Genomic DNA, 16,884 nt, shown 5'->3' with positions numbered 1-16,884 from the left:
ACATACTACACTATATTGGGCTCTCGGTTTCTCTGTTTTATGTTCTGTATAATGTAAGGCGTACAGGAGGTGGTTATTCTTCCGGTTTGGGTTGGGAATGATTTGTGTGGGGGAGACTGACGTCTGAAAGTAACACCTTGGCTCCTTGTCTTGCTCTCTGCAGTGCTGGATGAAGCAGACCGGATTCTGGACATGGGCTTTGCGGACACAATGAATGCGATTGTAGAGAACCTGCCCAAGAAAAGACAGACTCTCCTGTTCTCCGCTACTCAGACCAAATCTGTGAAGGATCTCGCTCGCCTCAGCCTAAAGGACCCGGAGTATGTGTGGGTTCACGAGAAGGCCAAGTTCAGGTGAGGCTCTGCTTCTGTGCAAGCGGTTCTGTGAAATAAACTTTTTTGAAAAAAAATAAAATAAAAATGTAGTATATATCTATTATAATAATACTTCCCTAGCCTGCCACTGTGTGTATGTGTAACCGTTCACCCAGCACACGTTCCCTCCTGTCCCACCTCACTTGGGCCGTGGCGCTGTGTCTGTCCGCCGCGCACATAACCCCTCCTGACCTTCCCCGCTGATTGGCCATGGCACTGGGTCACTCTGCCGTGGAGGCTCCTCCTGCCATGTCCCGCTGATTAGCCCTTCCACCCCATACACACCTTTCCTGCCCTGTCCAGCTGATTGGCCGCAACGCTGTGTCCTTTGTCCCCGCATATGACTCCTCCTGCCTCGTCCCGCTCTGATTGGCCGTGGTGCTGATTAGATGCGGCATTTAAAGAGGAACTCCAGTGAAATGTCATAAAAAATGTGCTTCATTTTACAATTATGTATAAATGATTTAGTCAGTTTTTGCCCATTGTAAAATCTTTCCTCTCCCTGATTTACATTCTGACATTTATCACATAATGACATTTTTACTGCTGGCAGGTGATGTCAGTAGGAGATGCTGCTTGCTTTTTTGGCAGTTGGAAACAACTGTAAACAGCTGTTCTTTCCCACAATGCAACAAGGCTCCCACAGTGTAATGTCAGATCCATGGTCCTGACATCACACTGTGGCAGGGTTTCACCACAATATCAGCCATACAGACCCCCCTGATGATCTGTTTGAGAAAAGGAATAGATTTCTAATGGAAAAGGGGGTATCAGCTACTGTTCGGGATGAAGTTCAATTCTTTGTTACAGTTTCTCTTTAACGTCTGGTGAGATGGCATGCACACTCCTGCCCTGCATACATATGATATTGTTTGGCAATGAAGGTGATCCTTTGCCTTTAACCACTTCACCTCCAATAGCTAGTAATTTTTTTTTTCCTAACATTTTTTGGGAATTCATTACAAATCCCCTATAAAATAAATGTAAGGGGCACAGTTATGAAATGTGTAAAACTTTCTCGGATCCACTTTAAAAGCAAATATGGCTGCCTCCATATAACTCTTGCTTTATTTGTCCTTTAAGTCCCAATTCCTATAGGTGTGTGCGTGCGTGCGTGCGTGCGTCCACCTATATGCCCGAGTCCTCCCTCCATAATCCGTTGCACACAAGTTTGCTTAAAAGTGTTTTTTTCATTGACCTAAAGATTATTGTAGGCTTGTAGCTCGCTTTTCTATTGGTTCAGCCTCGGATAAACTTCTAATCATTGCAGAAGGAAAATGATGGGTATGTAAACAATGAGGAATGTTGGCTTGCAGCTGTAATCCTTTGAGTACTTTGAATGCAGATTTTTCAGCCACCTATATTTAGGCAGGCGTGATTAGCGGGCAGCATGATTGATGTGCGCAGCGTTAGGCGTAATGCGATCATATTTCTGCGTTTAAGGGAACAGTGTGGCTGTCAGCCCCCTCTCCTCTCCTGGCCTTATCTTGTCACACACCGCTCAAGATGGAGCACTCCTCACAAGCGCCTCATTGACGGCCTAATCTGTAGTGCTCGGGCGAGTCCTCTAATAAATTAAATACCGCCGCGATTAATTAAAATGAGCAATTATTTCCTCCAGCTAGCAATTACCAGGCATTGAGCTGAATCCAGCGGCTCTGATCCCGATACAGATGATGGGTTCTCGCTGGATGACTGGACGCTCGCTGCCTGGTGATCATCGCTCTGTGAGCAGGGATGGTCTGATGCTGGGTGGGATGGAGATGCTCTGTGGAGGAGAAGTATGTGGCCACACAGGCAACTCTCATGTGCTCACTCTAGCATTTAAAGAGGAACTGTAACCAAGGATTGAACTTCATCCAGTCAGTAGCTGATACCGCCTTTCCCATGAGAAATATTTACCCTTTTCTCAAATAGATCAGGGGAGGAAGGGGAGGTCTGTATGGCTGATATTGTGAAACCCTCCCACAGTGTGATGTCATGACCATGGTCCCGACAGTTTCCTGTCTGGGAACCTTGTTGCATTATGGGAAATAACGCTTTTTTCCAACTGCCAAGGAACCAGTATTTCCCTCTGTGCCTATGAATATCTATAAAAAAACAACATTAAGACTATCGCATTGTTAGGGGGTGTGGTTATAGATAATGGCGGCTGGTGCTGTCTGGTTTTTTTCATGTCTACCAGTAGTAACGATGATCATGTGCAGGCTGATTCTGGATCAAACTTCATCTCTGATGAAGCAGGGCTAGTCTCTGCGAAACAGCTGTCAGACTTGTCCTTCTCCCGACCGCCCCCCACTTGGTTTAAGGTTTTTTGTGTCAACCCAGACACAATAAGGGTATTTTAGCAGCTGTGCCCATCTCCTTCCTCTCTTCTGATTGAAAATATGAACAAATTGCATGGCCAATATCTATTTTTGAACTTCTCACTTTGCACTGTGCAGTGTACTGATTACATTTTTTCCCCCTTTTCACTAAGTTTTTCTTTAAAGAGGAACTGTAGTGAAATAACAATGAATAAAAGTGCTTTTTTTCCCCAAACATCCTATATAATAAAACCCCTGTCCCTGCGTGCGCCTCCTATCTTGGTGTAGCGTTGTCTGTGCTTTTTGCTACTGCGCATGTGCGCAGCACGTACCCAGCCTCACAGAGACAGGAGGACGGGGCCAGGAAGCTGTGTGAGCGGGCGCCCGGATGTGTGGCAGGCGTGCGCGCCCAGAAAGAGACCTAGAGCCCACGTTTTTAAACGGGCTTAGGTCTACTAGTTCATTTATAAATGTATAAATAATTTAGTCTATGTTTGCTCAGTGTAAAATCTTTCCTAACCCCTGAAATTGATCACAAACATCAACCTGTTTAGTACTGGCAGGTGATCTCTGCGGGCAATTAATGGCCAATTTTGCCACCTCCACGTACTGGGAAATCTTATATACACAATCTGTTCATAGTATTATTTGGCCTCAATTCACTAACCTCCTGTCTTTAATAACTCTTCTGAGCTTTTTACAGTTATCACCATGGTGATATAATTGTGATAACTGTAAAACAGCTCAGAAGAGTTATTAAAGACAGGAGTTAAGCTTAGTGAATTGAGGGCAATATCTTTTGGCCTCATTCTTCATGGAATTAGTACAATTGGCCAGTTAAAATTGAAGGTATGTACCAGGCTTGCATGAGAGATGTAAAGCCAGTGTGATGATGTGCATATTCTGTATTTCAGCACTCCGGCATCCCTGGAGCAGAACTATATTGTGTGTGATCTGCCACAGAAAATAAACCTCTTGTTCTCCTTTGTGCGGAACCACCTGAAGAAAAAGAGCATTGTCTTCTTCTCTAGCTGCAAGCAGGTGAGATCAGCAGAGTTTGGCTGCAGAGACCCTGAGTCCTGATAAATGGGGGAAAAAAAATCAGGGTTATAAATCATAAGGCCCTCCTCCTGTTTTGCTCCTCCCCCCCTCATGGTGACCCCGAGAGTCATAAAAACCAGTACAGGGATCGTGACCTCCCATTTCCCTTACAACAAGTGTAGCCACCTCAGGTCCCACTTTTACGGTATTTTTTCTGATTGCAGCATCAGAACCTGTTACTCTGCTCTGCATATTTGGAGGGAGGAAGCACCTCCAAAATAATGGCTTTAGATATAAAAAAATAAGATGAAATAAAACTGGCTTAGCTCTAAAATGAAGGGACAAGCCACAATAGGTAAGTTTATTAAATGGACACTCGGTAGATAACACGTTTCGTGGATCATAGTCCGCTTCCTCAGGTCAGTAAAACAAGTGTCTTAAAACAAGTGTGTATCCAGCTTAGGAGCGCCTCTGAGGCAACCTACACATGTAAGTATAATTCATTTTGCTATTTGGCTGCTCATAGTTTTAATATACTACTCTATTAGGGGCTCCTGGTGTCCCTGGCTCGCATTTTGTTCCCTTTGGAAGGTTGTTTGACTCTACTGGACCACATACCAATGCTCTGCACATGGCTCCCCCTGTCTGAGATCCGGTGTTGTTCCTCCCATAGGTGCAGTATCTGTTCCGCATCTTCTGCAGGCTGCGGCCTGGTGTCCCCATCCTGGCCCTGCATGGGAAGCAGCAGCAGATGAAGAGGATGGAGGTGTACAATGACTTTGTGAGGAAAACCGCAGCTGTGCTGTTTGCCACAGACATTGCAGCTCGAGGCTTAGGTAAGAGCTTTACTTCTGCCATTATTCCAATACAGTGTTCTCCCCACAATTTTTTTCCAGCTGGGTGGCATGAAAAAGTAGCCAGGTGGGGTGCGAAGGAGGAAATGCAGGGCCGGTGCAACTCCGCTTACAGCATAGGAGGAGGATGAGGAGGCGAGATAACAGCTGGGTGGTCACCAAAATTAGCTGAATGGAGCATCCGGCTAAAAGAGCCTGGGGAGAACACTACAATACATTCATTGCTCCCGTGCAATCTGCTTAGTCTGGATTGCCCCGTTTTGTGACGTGTATTTTACACTCCTCTGTGAACCTGCTCACTTTCTGTGGTTTTGTTTGAATGCAGCACTTGGTTTCTTAGTGGAAGCATCCATTCCCTGACGCTGTACATTGGCTGCTGAGTGATGGGTTAGGGAGCCCATACTTCACTCGATTTTGCAGGCCGATTGACCTTTCGGTCCAATATTTTTATTTGGTTGGAGGAGAATCAGTACCGCAACCTGGCCACCCGATGATCGTCTCGTTCTCAAAGGCTTGATCGGGTGGCGGTAACAGCGTTTACATCCCTGACTGCCGACAGACTCACGGTTAGTGTCCTTCCAAGTGTTTGTATTCTCCCCCCGGCGTCACCGCGAGTGCTTGTACCATGTGACACCGGTGCATGTAGCAATGTCACTACATGGGCTGATGTCACATGGTACAGGCGTTGCTGGTAACGGACACCAGAGGAGGCCAGGATTCGTGCAGGCATGACAGGTGAGCTTTAAACACTGCACACTGGCATTTGGGCGACGGATGACGCCTATACACTTGTGGTTGGTAGCAAAGCTATTTCCAATTGGGCGAATGTGAGGTTGGGGGTGGGGGGTGTTTGAAGGGAATACATTTGAAAATGGCGCCAGTAGACTTGGGCGTAGGATACAGCCGGTATATGGCTGATCCTGTTGCTGCACAAGTCCCGGCCGTGTTAGTTACTATTCCTCCGCCAGGCCGCCATGGATAGTGGGGGAATGATATAATTCGGCTTCGGCCAAATTATTGTGTTTTTTTTAAGCAACTTTGGCTCCGTCTTGTGACGGCCCTGGCGTTACTCACTGAGCGATGTGTGATGTGATTCCTATAATAGTCTATGGTGGCGCCGGCTGCGCCCAAATCTAGCAGTGCTGAAAAGCACTGCTTTGTTTGAAGGACCCCCCAGGGAGTGGGTCGGGGGCTGTGGTGCGGGTGCATGGAGCCGGCTATACTTGAACTGTTTCCCTAAGCATAATGAGAGCAGCGCTGTAGCACTGACATCCTCTGTGATCGGGACCCGGAGTGCTCCCTTCACTGCTATGCATTAGGCTGGGTGAGGTAAATAATTAAGTGGTGACGCAGCAGTTAAAAGGTTAAAGGTAAGGATCAGCAGGACAGCCAAGCCATTTGCTTTGTTTAAAATGTTAGCTTCCATATTCTTCTCACTGAAGGTGTGCTTTAAAGGGGAACTGAAGTAAGAGGTATACGGAGGCTGCCATATTTATTTCCTTTTAAAGCGGACCCAAATTAAAAATACAAGATTTCAGAAATAAAATGTATTTTCTAAATTATAATAATAAATAGCAGCCTTTTTTCAGCTGCATGATGACAAATATAAAATATTTTACATTTATTGGAGGAACCCCTCCCTTCCTTTCATATTGCCGGGACAGAATCCGGCAGACTGGTGGAGTAGGTGGTGTCCAGCAATGGAGGAATTGCTAACGGCTGCCACCTGTATAACCCTAGGTATGAAAAGAGAAGGGTAAAAAAAACATGTACTGAAATGCTTAAAGGCTTGAAGGAGTGTGTATTTATCTTTGTATGTGTCAGAGTGGTGCAACTAAATATTTTGAATTAAAAAAAAGTTTGGTTTGGGTCCGCTTTAATCAATACCAGTTACCTGGTAGCCCTGCTAGTCTATTTCTCTGCAGTAGTGTCTGAATAACACCAGAAACAAGCATGCAGCTAGTCTTGTCAGATCTGACTTTAAAGTCTGAAACACCTGATCTGCTGCATGCTTGTTCAGAGGCTATGGCTAATAGTATTAGAGGCAGAGGATCAGCAGGACCGCCAGGCAACTGGTATTGCTCAATAGGAAATAAACATGGCAGCCGCCATATACCTCTCTCTTCAGTTCCCCTTTAAGCTTTGCAGACAGAAGCCATTAACCAAACTTCAAGACCTGATGAGGCACAGAACGGGTTGTTTGTTTTTCCGTGTCGGGTTATTATTTCTGGTTACACCTCCATTCACCTCTGTTTCTTTCCTCCAGATTTTCCGGCAGTCAGCTGGGTGCTTCAGATGGATTGCCCCGAGGATGCCAACACTTACATTCACAGAGTTGGGAGGACAGCCAGGTACAGCTCATCTGTTTAGCTGTTTGTAGCATCTCTAATCTCTGCTGCCATTCTTGGCTTCCAGTCACATGGTTCCCGCTCTGTCTCCTCCAGTGTGGCTGCTGCTCTCCATGTTTATACAATACCACTCCTGTCTCCTCTGGGAAAGTCTTTGTTCCTCTAGCTGCAAAGCACTGTCCTCTCATGGGCATGTTTATTTGATTAATTTAGAGTGGACCTCAACTCTTGCACAGGACAGAAGGAAACATAGAGAAATGCACACTATATGCACGTAGAGAGTTTAGCCTGTCTAGTTTCCCCTCATTGTGACTCATCACAAGTTGTAATTTGATCTCTCAGCTGCCTCAGCAGAGCAGCTAATTTGTAACCACAGGATGTTAACCCTATGTCTGCTTCCATAAAAGCAGGAAGTAGACATACTGCAGATTTATTGCAGGATTTATATTCGCTGTAACAAATATTTTTTTTTTAATTAAAGGTTATTATGCTGTTGCTTATCTTTTATAGCGGAGAGGAAAAGTTCAGGTCCGCTTTAAGGCAGCCATACATCACTCATTCTCCCACCAGGTCAACTATTATATAGATCCCTCTCTGATCACATCTGATCAGAGAGGGATCTATTGCCTGCACTCATACTGCACACCAACTTCCAATATATTTCTCAATTGATCCATTTGACCGATTGCGGCTGGAAATCGATCAATCAAAAGACTCCTGCCTGGGAACCGCAAGCTAACCTGCTGCAATTGAAGGTAACCCTAATCTGAGTGACAGTGATTTCCTTAATCAGCGTTAGTGCTTTCTCCCATTGTAAGCGTACCGCAATGTGAGATGCGGATTACAGTATAATAGCTCCTGCTAATAGAGCTTGCTGAGACTCCATTGAAAGTTTCATGGACCACGAGAGTGTTTAATTGTGCCACATAAAAACCTTAATGAATGATCAGCACTAGTTAGGATCCTGCATTACCTCCTGTCATTAGAACCATTACTCGCCTCTGACGCAACGCCGGTGGTTGAAATACAGCTGGGCGCGATCGCTGAGCCGTGCGGTTCATTTGCGTATCAATACAACGGTATCTGGAATTGCCATTCCTTCTGTTTACCGTCAGATCCCATTTGCGTTGGATGCCTTTAGTTTGGCGCGTGCAGAATTGGATTTTTGATGAAAAATAGCTTTGCTAACAAGACGGGAGCGGTGCTGGTGAGTGGCGCGTCGCCACGGCTGCCACCACGCTGCCTGTAATCGGCATTCACACTGTGCTGTATTGATTACTAGTAATGAATTTTTCAAGTTCCTGTTTTTAGAAAGGACCCCTCCGGTAAACGATTACAGCCTCCCGGTGTGGCCTTGCAGTTCATTTTATTTTGATTTTATTTTTTTTCCTCCTGTTACAAAAAAATGAGACTGAATATTTTCTTTTCAGCCTGTTGAACTCCTAAAAGAATAGAGCAGTAAACAGGAACACCGTTGGGCCTTTTTGTGTGAGAATTATAGACTGGGAAGCCAATTTTGGCATTCATAGAGGTGCAAAGTGGCTTTTTTGCAAGAATAGGCTTTGCAATGGCCGAGTGCCAAAATCTATTCATTTTACGTTGATGCTTGTGATGCTGGTCACGGAAGACTATCGGGGGAGTTTAACTGTTGCTGTGGACTGCAGCTGAGGTCCAGGAGGGATTTCAAAGCGGGATTAAATTCTTTATATGATGAATTAAAAAAAAAAAATACATGAGTTGGCATCCTCACAATAAATGTACGGTACCTGTAACACCTTTTCCTGTGTCTGAAGCAGGGCACCCTGGGAAATACTTTTCTTTCCTTTATATTCATCCTGGGTAAAGCCCAGATTAAAGGCTTGTGTGACAGGCGAACATCACCGCCTCAGCCGATAATCTGGCGTGTGTACAATGACCCTCAATTGCCGCTTGGTCCTATGCCCACAATGCAATGGCGCAAAAAAGTTTTACGCAAGGCGATTTGGATATCCGCAAGGCTGTCCGCAAATATTTCCCCCTCTTGCTGCAAATTGGGCACCTCTGGGTGCTCAAATTACCCTCCATAGCCGCATATTGTCGCTTTGCGGAAGGTGGGGGGAGCTTTAGGAAGGGGGATTTAGGGTTAGGTGCCACCAGGGAGGGCTAGGTTTAGGCACCAACGGGGGGAGGGTCTTAGGGTTAGGCACCTCCTAGGGTGTTCTTAGGGTTAGGCACACAAGCCAGGAGACACAGATAGTCTTGAGCAGTGCACTCTGCACACCATGTTGTGGGGGATGGGGGAGGCACGGACACAGCAGGGCGCAAGGTGGTAAGAGCGGGATCACTAGTGCATGATCCTTATACTCCTCTGCCATTAAAACCTGCTCCACCATCTGTTTTGCTCCACTGACTCGCATATAAGCCGAGGGGGGCAACTTTTCAGCACTTTTTTTATGCTGAAAAATTAGGCTAATACGCGAGTATATACAGTATGTCTTTTTGATCACCTGTAACAGAAGGCTTGTACTCCAGTATTTGTCTTCACGAGCACGGCTGTGAAGTCTGAGTCGAGGAGTTTGGGTGCCTGGAGTCGGAGTCGTTGGTTTCATAAACCGAGAAGTTGGATGATTTTTGTATCGACTCCACAGCTCTGTTCACGAGGGGTTTACATGCTGTGCAGTACAGACCCCTTTTCCTGGACAGACTTTGTGAACTGTGTTTGACTTGTACGTTGTCCGCTCCATCCCACTTTTTTTTATTGCTCATTTTATGCTGAGTTTATCTGAGTGATAAAGGTAGTTGCAGTTCACCTGACATGTTTTCGATTCGCTGGCTAAGCCTGAACATGGATGTATTTTAGAGTACGTACGTTACCCATGGCAGCATATGGTTCTACATCTGCCCTTTAAATCCCCCACAGCCTAGCAACAATGTAGTTTGCACCTACATATGAGATTCTGAGACCAGCATATCTCACCGCTGTGCTCAGCTGAGTCATTGGGAAATAACGGAGGCTGTCGAATATTATTGTCAGATACACCAGCAGGGTTGAACGTCTGACAATGTAGGTATAGGAAATGATGACCAAGCCCTGTCCTACATAAGTACATGTGTCTGTTGGGGTAACAGCTGCCGCATGCATGTGGGTAATGCTCACCCTCCTTTGCTTCTTTACTTGCCCTAACTCCACCCTCTCTACACATGCCCTCTAATGCCGCAGTGAACCAGCACTGGATCCAGTTATTCCTTTTCTGAAGAGGACTATAGATTGCACCTAATGCTGTCGGAGAGGTTTTTCATGCCATTATTATTGTAGTAGTATTACGACACTCCTTGCCTGTGAGTTGGGGGGGTGGCTATGTTGTCGCTGCTGAATAAACAGTTACTGACATTCTGCAGTCACGTGACAAGCAGTGCGGGTAGAGTAGAGAATGGCCTGACAGGTGCAAGTTGCTTACTTATAAGATAAAGGCGAGCAGCTGCTACTTCCTGGATGACACTATCTATTGATCTATCCTTACATGAGAGCTGATCGTAATTAATCATAATTAACCACTTAAGCCCGAAGGGTTGAAATTTTTTTACATCCGAGCAACTTTCACCCCCCATTTATTTGCCAATAACTTTATCACTACTCATCACAATTAATTGATCTATATCTTGTTTTTTCCGCCACCAATTAGGCTTTCTGTGGGTGGTATATTTTGCTAAGAGCCACTTTACTGTAAATGCATTTTAACAGGAAGAATAAGAAAAAAATGGAAAAAATTCATTATTTCTCAGTTTTCAGCCATTATAGTTTTAAAATAATACATGCCTCCATAATTAAAACTCACGTATTGTATTTGCCCATATGCCCCGGGTATTTCACCATTAAAATTATGTCCCTATCACAATGTATGGCGACAATATTTTATTTGGAAATAAAGGTGCATTTTTTCCGTTTTGCGTCCATCACTGTTTAGAAGCCCATAATTTATTAAATCATATTGATATACTCCTTTGACATGCATATTTAAAAAGTTCAGACCCTTAGGTAACTATTTTTGCTTTTTTTTTTTTTTTAATTATTGTAATTTTATTTTATTTAAACTTGTATGTGGGTATTTTTTGGTGTGGGAGGTAAACAGGTTTTTTTTTTTTATATATTTATATGTTTACTTGTAAAACTTTTTATTTTAGGTGTAATTTGCTATTTGGCCACAAGATGGCCAGAATCAAAAAGTCCTGGGAGCGATCGATCTCGCTCCCAGGCAGAAGAAAGGAGACCAGAGCTCAGAAAAGCCGCAGCGTCTGAAGAGACGCTGTCGGCTTTTCTCCGGGGGGGTCCGATCAGCGAAAGGGATTTATAATCCCTTTCACTGATCGGTGGGCTAGCGGCAAGCAGCGGGGGCGCGCACAGGGGGGCCTGCGGGAGCGCGCGCGACCCGCGGGAGTGCGCGCAGCCCAACTGGACGAGAAATCTCGTCCAGTTGGGCTTAAGTGGTTAATTTTGTTTGTACACGTAATCAGGAATTTTAATTTTGCTGAATTTTTTTTTATGTTAAGAGGAATAGTGGGAAAAAGACAAAAACAACTTAGTTTTTGAGTGGATCGATTTTTAAAAGTGTAAAGGAAAAATGGCTTTTAAACTGTCATTTTTCTGCGTTTAAGAACGGGTTTTTTTTTTTTTTGCATTTTTAAAATCGTTTTTTTTGCAAAAACTACAAGGTCTTTCTGAAAATGTATTTTTTTTTTGCTTGTTCCCACTAGTGCCCTTGAAGTGGAATTGTCACCATAAATATCAAATTTCAACAGCAACTGGTCTGAGTGTATTAAGTGATAAAGATGCTAATACTGCATTCAAAACTGGCAAAACTTTTTCTGCTGTTATGGTTTGTAGTTATCACATACTTTAGGAACACTGGCCCTAGTACCAAACAGTGCCAAAGAGTTGAATGCTGGGAGTTATTTTTATCTATAATCCTCTTTAATGTATTTCCCTGCCTAGCTCCTTATCAGAAACACCCTCTGATTACTTGTGTTTACAAGCAAGGCTGAGGTGACTCAGTGATTGGATGTGTAAATTAAAAAAAATAGACAGTGTAGTTGTTAGTATACACCTCAGTGGGAGTGTCTGAAGACTCTGGGAGAAGGGCAGCTAATGAATACACAATGAGCAAGAGAAGGGAGGGGGGAAAACAAGAGTCAGGGAGGATATGATGTCAGCATTATCTTGGCAAGATGGCCACTGCCTAGAATAGGATTTTCTGCTTTTCCTTTGTAAAATTCACAGGAATCATTACGTGGATAACACAATACATCTGTTATGTAAGTAGAAGTAGCATTTATCTACTTATATATGTGTTTTTATTACAAGGTTAGCATGGGTGTCGCTTGTTCTTTAACATACACAGCAATTTTGGTGACGATAGCATGTATGGAGGCTTTGCTGTTAACTGCTAAATCTGGCCAGAAATTGCGCTAAAATCGAGCGAAATTAAGAATGAATTACGGTATACGAAATCAATAGAATGTCCAAATCCTAATTACGTAGGGCCAGAATTGTGAAAATTTGCGCAATATTGTAATTAGCACATTCTGATCATCACTACTGTCGCCCAAAACGTGATACAGGCTATTGGTGTGATCTTTGCTATTCCCTGGACTACATTACAGAAACCATGCACTGCTTCTCCTTGATAAAGCAATGAGAAAATTCAATGCATTTTCCTGGATATTTTTGTAAATTTGTAGTGTAAATGAAGCTTAAAGTGAACTCTTGCGCAGAACAGAAGGAAAACGAAGAGAAATGCACCCTGTATGTATTTAGAGAGTGTAGTTTGTCTAATTCCCCCTCATCTGTGATTAATCAAAAGTTGTAATTTGATCTCTCAGCTGTGCCCGCTTAGGAATCTCAACAGTTTCGACAGAGCAGCTAATTTGTAAACACAGGATGTTAACCCTATGTCTGCTTCCATGAAAGCAGGAAGTAAATACAGATTTATTAGTACATAGCAAAGAAATGAACAGCGCTACTTAAAAACAGACAAGTGCCTACCTGCAAGAGAGTGCAAGCCCCACTTGTGGGATAAAATACACACCGAGCATACACATGACCTGTCTACCACTGGGTGGATGATTTATTGCAGGATTTGTATCTGCTGTAACAAAGAAATGTTTTTCTGTAAAGGTTATTATGCTGTTGCTTATCTTTTAGAGCAGAGAGGAAGTTCTGAGTTCAGGTCCGCTTTAAAGAGGAGCTGTCAGCCATACTATCTCAGAAAAAAAAACACACATATATAAGTAGATAAATACTTGCTCTCCTTATATAACATATGTATTGCACTGTCCATGTTATGATTTTAGTGATTTTTCTACAGTAAAAAAAGAGAAAATCCTTCTTGCCATTTCCCATATTAACTGTGGCTATTTTGAAGCCAATCCTGATGTCATTTCCTCCCTTCCTCTCCTGCCTGATTTGCCCACCCTTCACTAAAGAAAGTGCATTGTCTCAGCATGAGAAATATTGGCCAATCAGAGAGGAAGTTGTGGGAAGGGAAAGCAGGAGGGAAAGAGGCTTCAGCCAATCAGGCTGCATTAGTTAAGTCTGCGGGGGAAGTAGAGAAGCAAAAAAAGGACAGCCCAGCATGCCCTGCAACTTCCTTTGTGTACCAAATTTTGTGTGTACCAAATAAGAGTCAGGTAAACTGGGGAATGATCATTTATCAACAAGAAAAGTAATAGAGATGATTTTAACTTTTGAATTGCCTGGTTAGAACCCTTATTACTTGTTTATAAGATAAAAATATTTTTGATTTTATGCCCGACAGTTACACTTTTATGGTGATACTAATTTGAAGCAGGTTTTCCTTTGTTAATCTCCTTCCACAAGAGGGCAGTACAAGCCCACATTGCCAGCCTGGCCTCTTTTATGCTCATAGGAAAATGCTGCCGTCATCAGTTAGTTGGAAACATTGCCGTTTGCTTCATCCCTTGAAACAAAAACCTATTCAGTACCATGTGCGGACTCTTCTGCGGCTTGCCAGGGAATATACTGTAGCCGTGTATGTTGCCGTGAAAATGACAACATGGCTGTTCTTAAAGGATCCCATGCTATATCGTAACTTGTATGTGATGTTTTTTTTACTGTTATTGTCTGAAAATTGAATGTTATTGCCGCAGTGTGGCTGCTAATCATAACGTTCATTTGGCGCTGTAAATAGGCAGCAAGTGTAGCGATTCTGTGACTTTTATGAAGCCATCCAGAGACATAGCAGCTGCGCTGAAGTCAGGATGTCCAATTCATTATAAAGAGAATGCGTCGTGTGTTTCCTGTATTGATGCCAGTCGGCCACAGCTTTCAGGGCAGATGAAGTGAAGGATGATGATCGTCTTGTTACAGTGTGCTACAGAGGTTAAAAAAACAAAAAAAAAGTATACTTACCTCGGGAGACGAAAGCCGCTGGATCCTAGTGAGGCATCCTCTGTTCTCCTTGGCCAGCCCAATCCAGTGCGGGGACCCCCACATAAATGTCAACAATAACACCATCATTTGCTGATAGGAACGTTAGTGGCTTTCTGCTTGGGCTCCAGTGGAAATAGCCGAGCACAATCAAGTCCGCTAGTCTTTCTGCAGCTAAGGCAATGACGTCAAAGTGTGACATGCTCCACACATTGGGGTTACATTGTACAGGCATCAAACTGATGTGTACAGTTACTGCCTATGACAGTAGCAAGCACACAAACACACCTACACATACCTATACACACACACACCTATACACACACACCTACACACACACCTACACACACAGACACACACACAACCACACACACACACACCTACACACACACACCTACACACACACACCTACACACACACACCTACACACACACACCTACACACACACACACCTACACACACACACCTACACACACACACCTACACACACCTACACACACCTACACACACCTACACACACCTACACACACACACACCTACACACACACACACCTACACACACACACACCTACACACACACCTACACACACACCTACACACACACAGACACCTACACACACACAGACACCTACACACACACACACACACACACACACCTACACACACACACCTACACACACACCTACACACACAGACACCTACATACACACACACACACACACACACACACACACACCTACACACACACACCTACACACACAGACACACACACACACACACACCTACACACACACACACCTACACACACACACACACCTACACACACACACACACCTACACACACACACACACACACAGACACCTACACACACAGACACCTACACACACAGACACCTACACACACAGACACCTACACACACAGACACCTACACACACAGACACCTACACACACAGACACCTACACACACAGACACCTACACACACAGACACCTACACACACAGACACCTACACACACAGACACCTACACACACAGACACCTACACACACAGACACCTACACACACAGACACCTACACACACAGACACCTACACACACAGACACCTACACACACAGACACCTACACACACAGACACCTACACACACAGACACCTACACACACCTACACACACACACACACCTACACACACACACACCTACACACACACACACACACCTACACACACACCTACACACACCTACACACACACCTACACACACACCTACACACACCTACACACACACCTACACACACCTACACACACACACACACACACACCTACACACACCTACACACACACACCTACACACACACACACCTACACACACACACCTACACACACACACACACACACACACCTACACACACACACACCTACACACACACACACACACCTACACACACACACAGACACCTACACACACAGACACCTACACACACAGACACCTACACACACAGACACCTACACACACAGACACCTACACACACAGACACCTACACACACAGACACCTACACACACAGACACCTACACACACCTACAGACACCTACACACACCTACAGACACCTACACACACCTACAGACACCTACAGACACCTACAGACACCTACACACACAGACACCTACACACACAGACACCTACACACACAGACACCTACACCTACAGACACCTACAGACACCTACACCTACAGACACCTACAGACACCTACACCTACACCCAGACACCTACACCTACACCCAGACACCTACACCTACACCCAGACACCTACACCCAGACACCTACACCTACAGACACCTACACCTACAGACACCTACACCTACAGACACCTACACCTACAGACACCTACACCTACAGACACCTACACCTACAGACACCTACACCTACAGACACCTACACCTACAGACACCTACACCTACACACAGACACCTACACCTACACACAGACACCTACACCTACACCCACACCTACACCCACACCTACACCCACACCTACACCTACACCCACACATACACCTACACCCACACATACACCTACACACACACATACACCTACACACATACACATACACACCTACACCTACACACATACACACCTACACCTACACACATACACACCTACACCTACACACATACACACCTACACCTACACACATACACACCTACACCTACACACATACACACCTACACACATACACACATACACACCTACACCTACACACATACACACCTACACCTACACACCTACACACACACACACCTACACACACACACCTACACCTACACACACACACCTACACCTACACACATACACACACACACACACCTACACACCTACACCTACACACATACACACACCTACACACATACACACACCTACACACACACCTACACACATACACACACATACACACATACACACACACCTACACCTACACACATACACACACACCTACACACACACCCCCCTACACCTACACACATACACACACACACCTACAC

General features: G+C 44.5%; 1 protein-coding gene across 1 annotated transcript in view; it reads left to right on the top strand.

The window, feature by feature from the left end:
- Window positions 1-16,884, top strand: part of DDX10 (DEAD-box helicase 10) — a 339,094-nt gene that overhangs the window by 36,188 nt on the left and 286,022 nt on the right. Inside the window, exons 6-9 of the mRNA XM_068266912.1 lie at window positions 164-353; window positions 3,595-3,721; window positions 4,395-4,557; window positions 6,842-6,926. Coding sequence (XP_068123013.1) covers window positions 164-353; window positions 3,595-3,721; window positions 4,395-4,557; window positions 6,842-6,926 — 565 coding nt within the window. The remainder of the gene's footprint in view (window positions 1-163; window positions 354-3,594; window positions 3,722-4,394; window positions 4,558-6,841; window positions 6,927-16,884) is intronic.

The sequence above is a fragment of the Hyperolius riggenbachi genome, chromosome 2, assembly GCF_040937935.1.
Source record: "Hyperolius riggenbachi isolate aHypRig1 chromosome 2, aHypRig1.pri, whole genome shotgun sequence".
Taxonomy (NCBI): Eukaryota; Metazoa; Chordata; class Amphibia; order Anura; family Hyperoliidae; genus Hyperolius; species Hyperolius riggenbachi.
The sequence above is the reverse complement of the archived record's forward strand: the minus strand, read 5'-3'. Positions and strand labels throughout refer to the sequence as shown.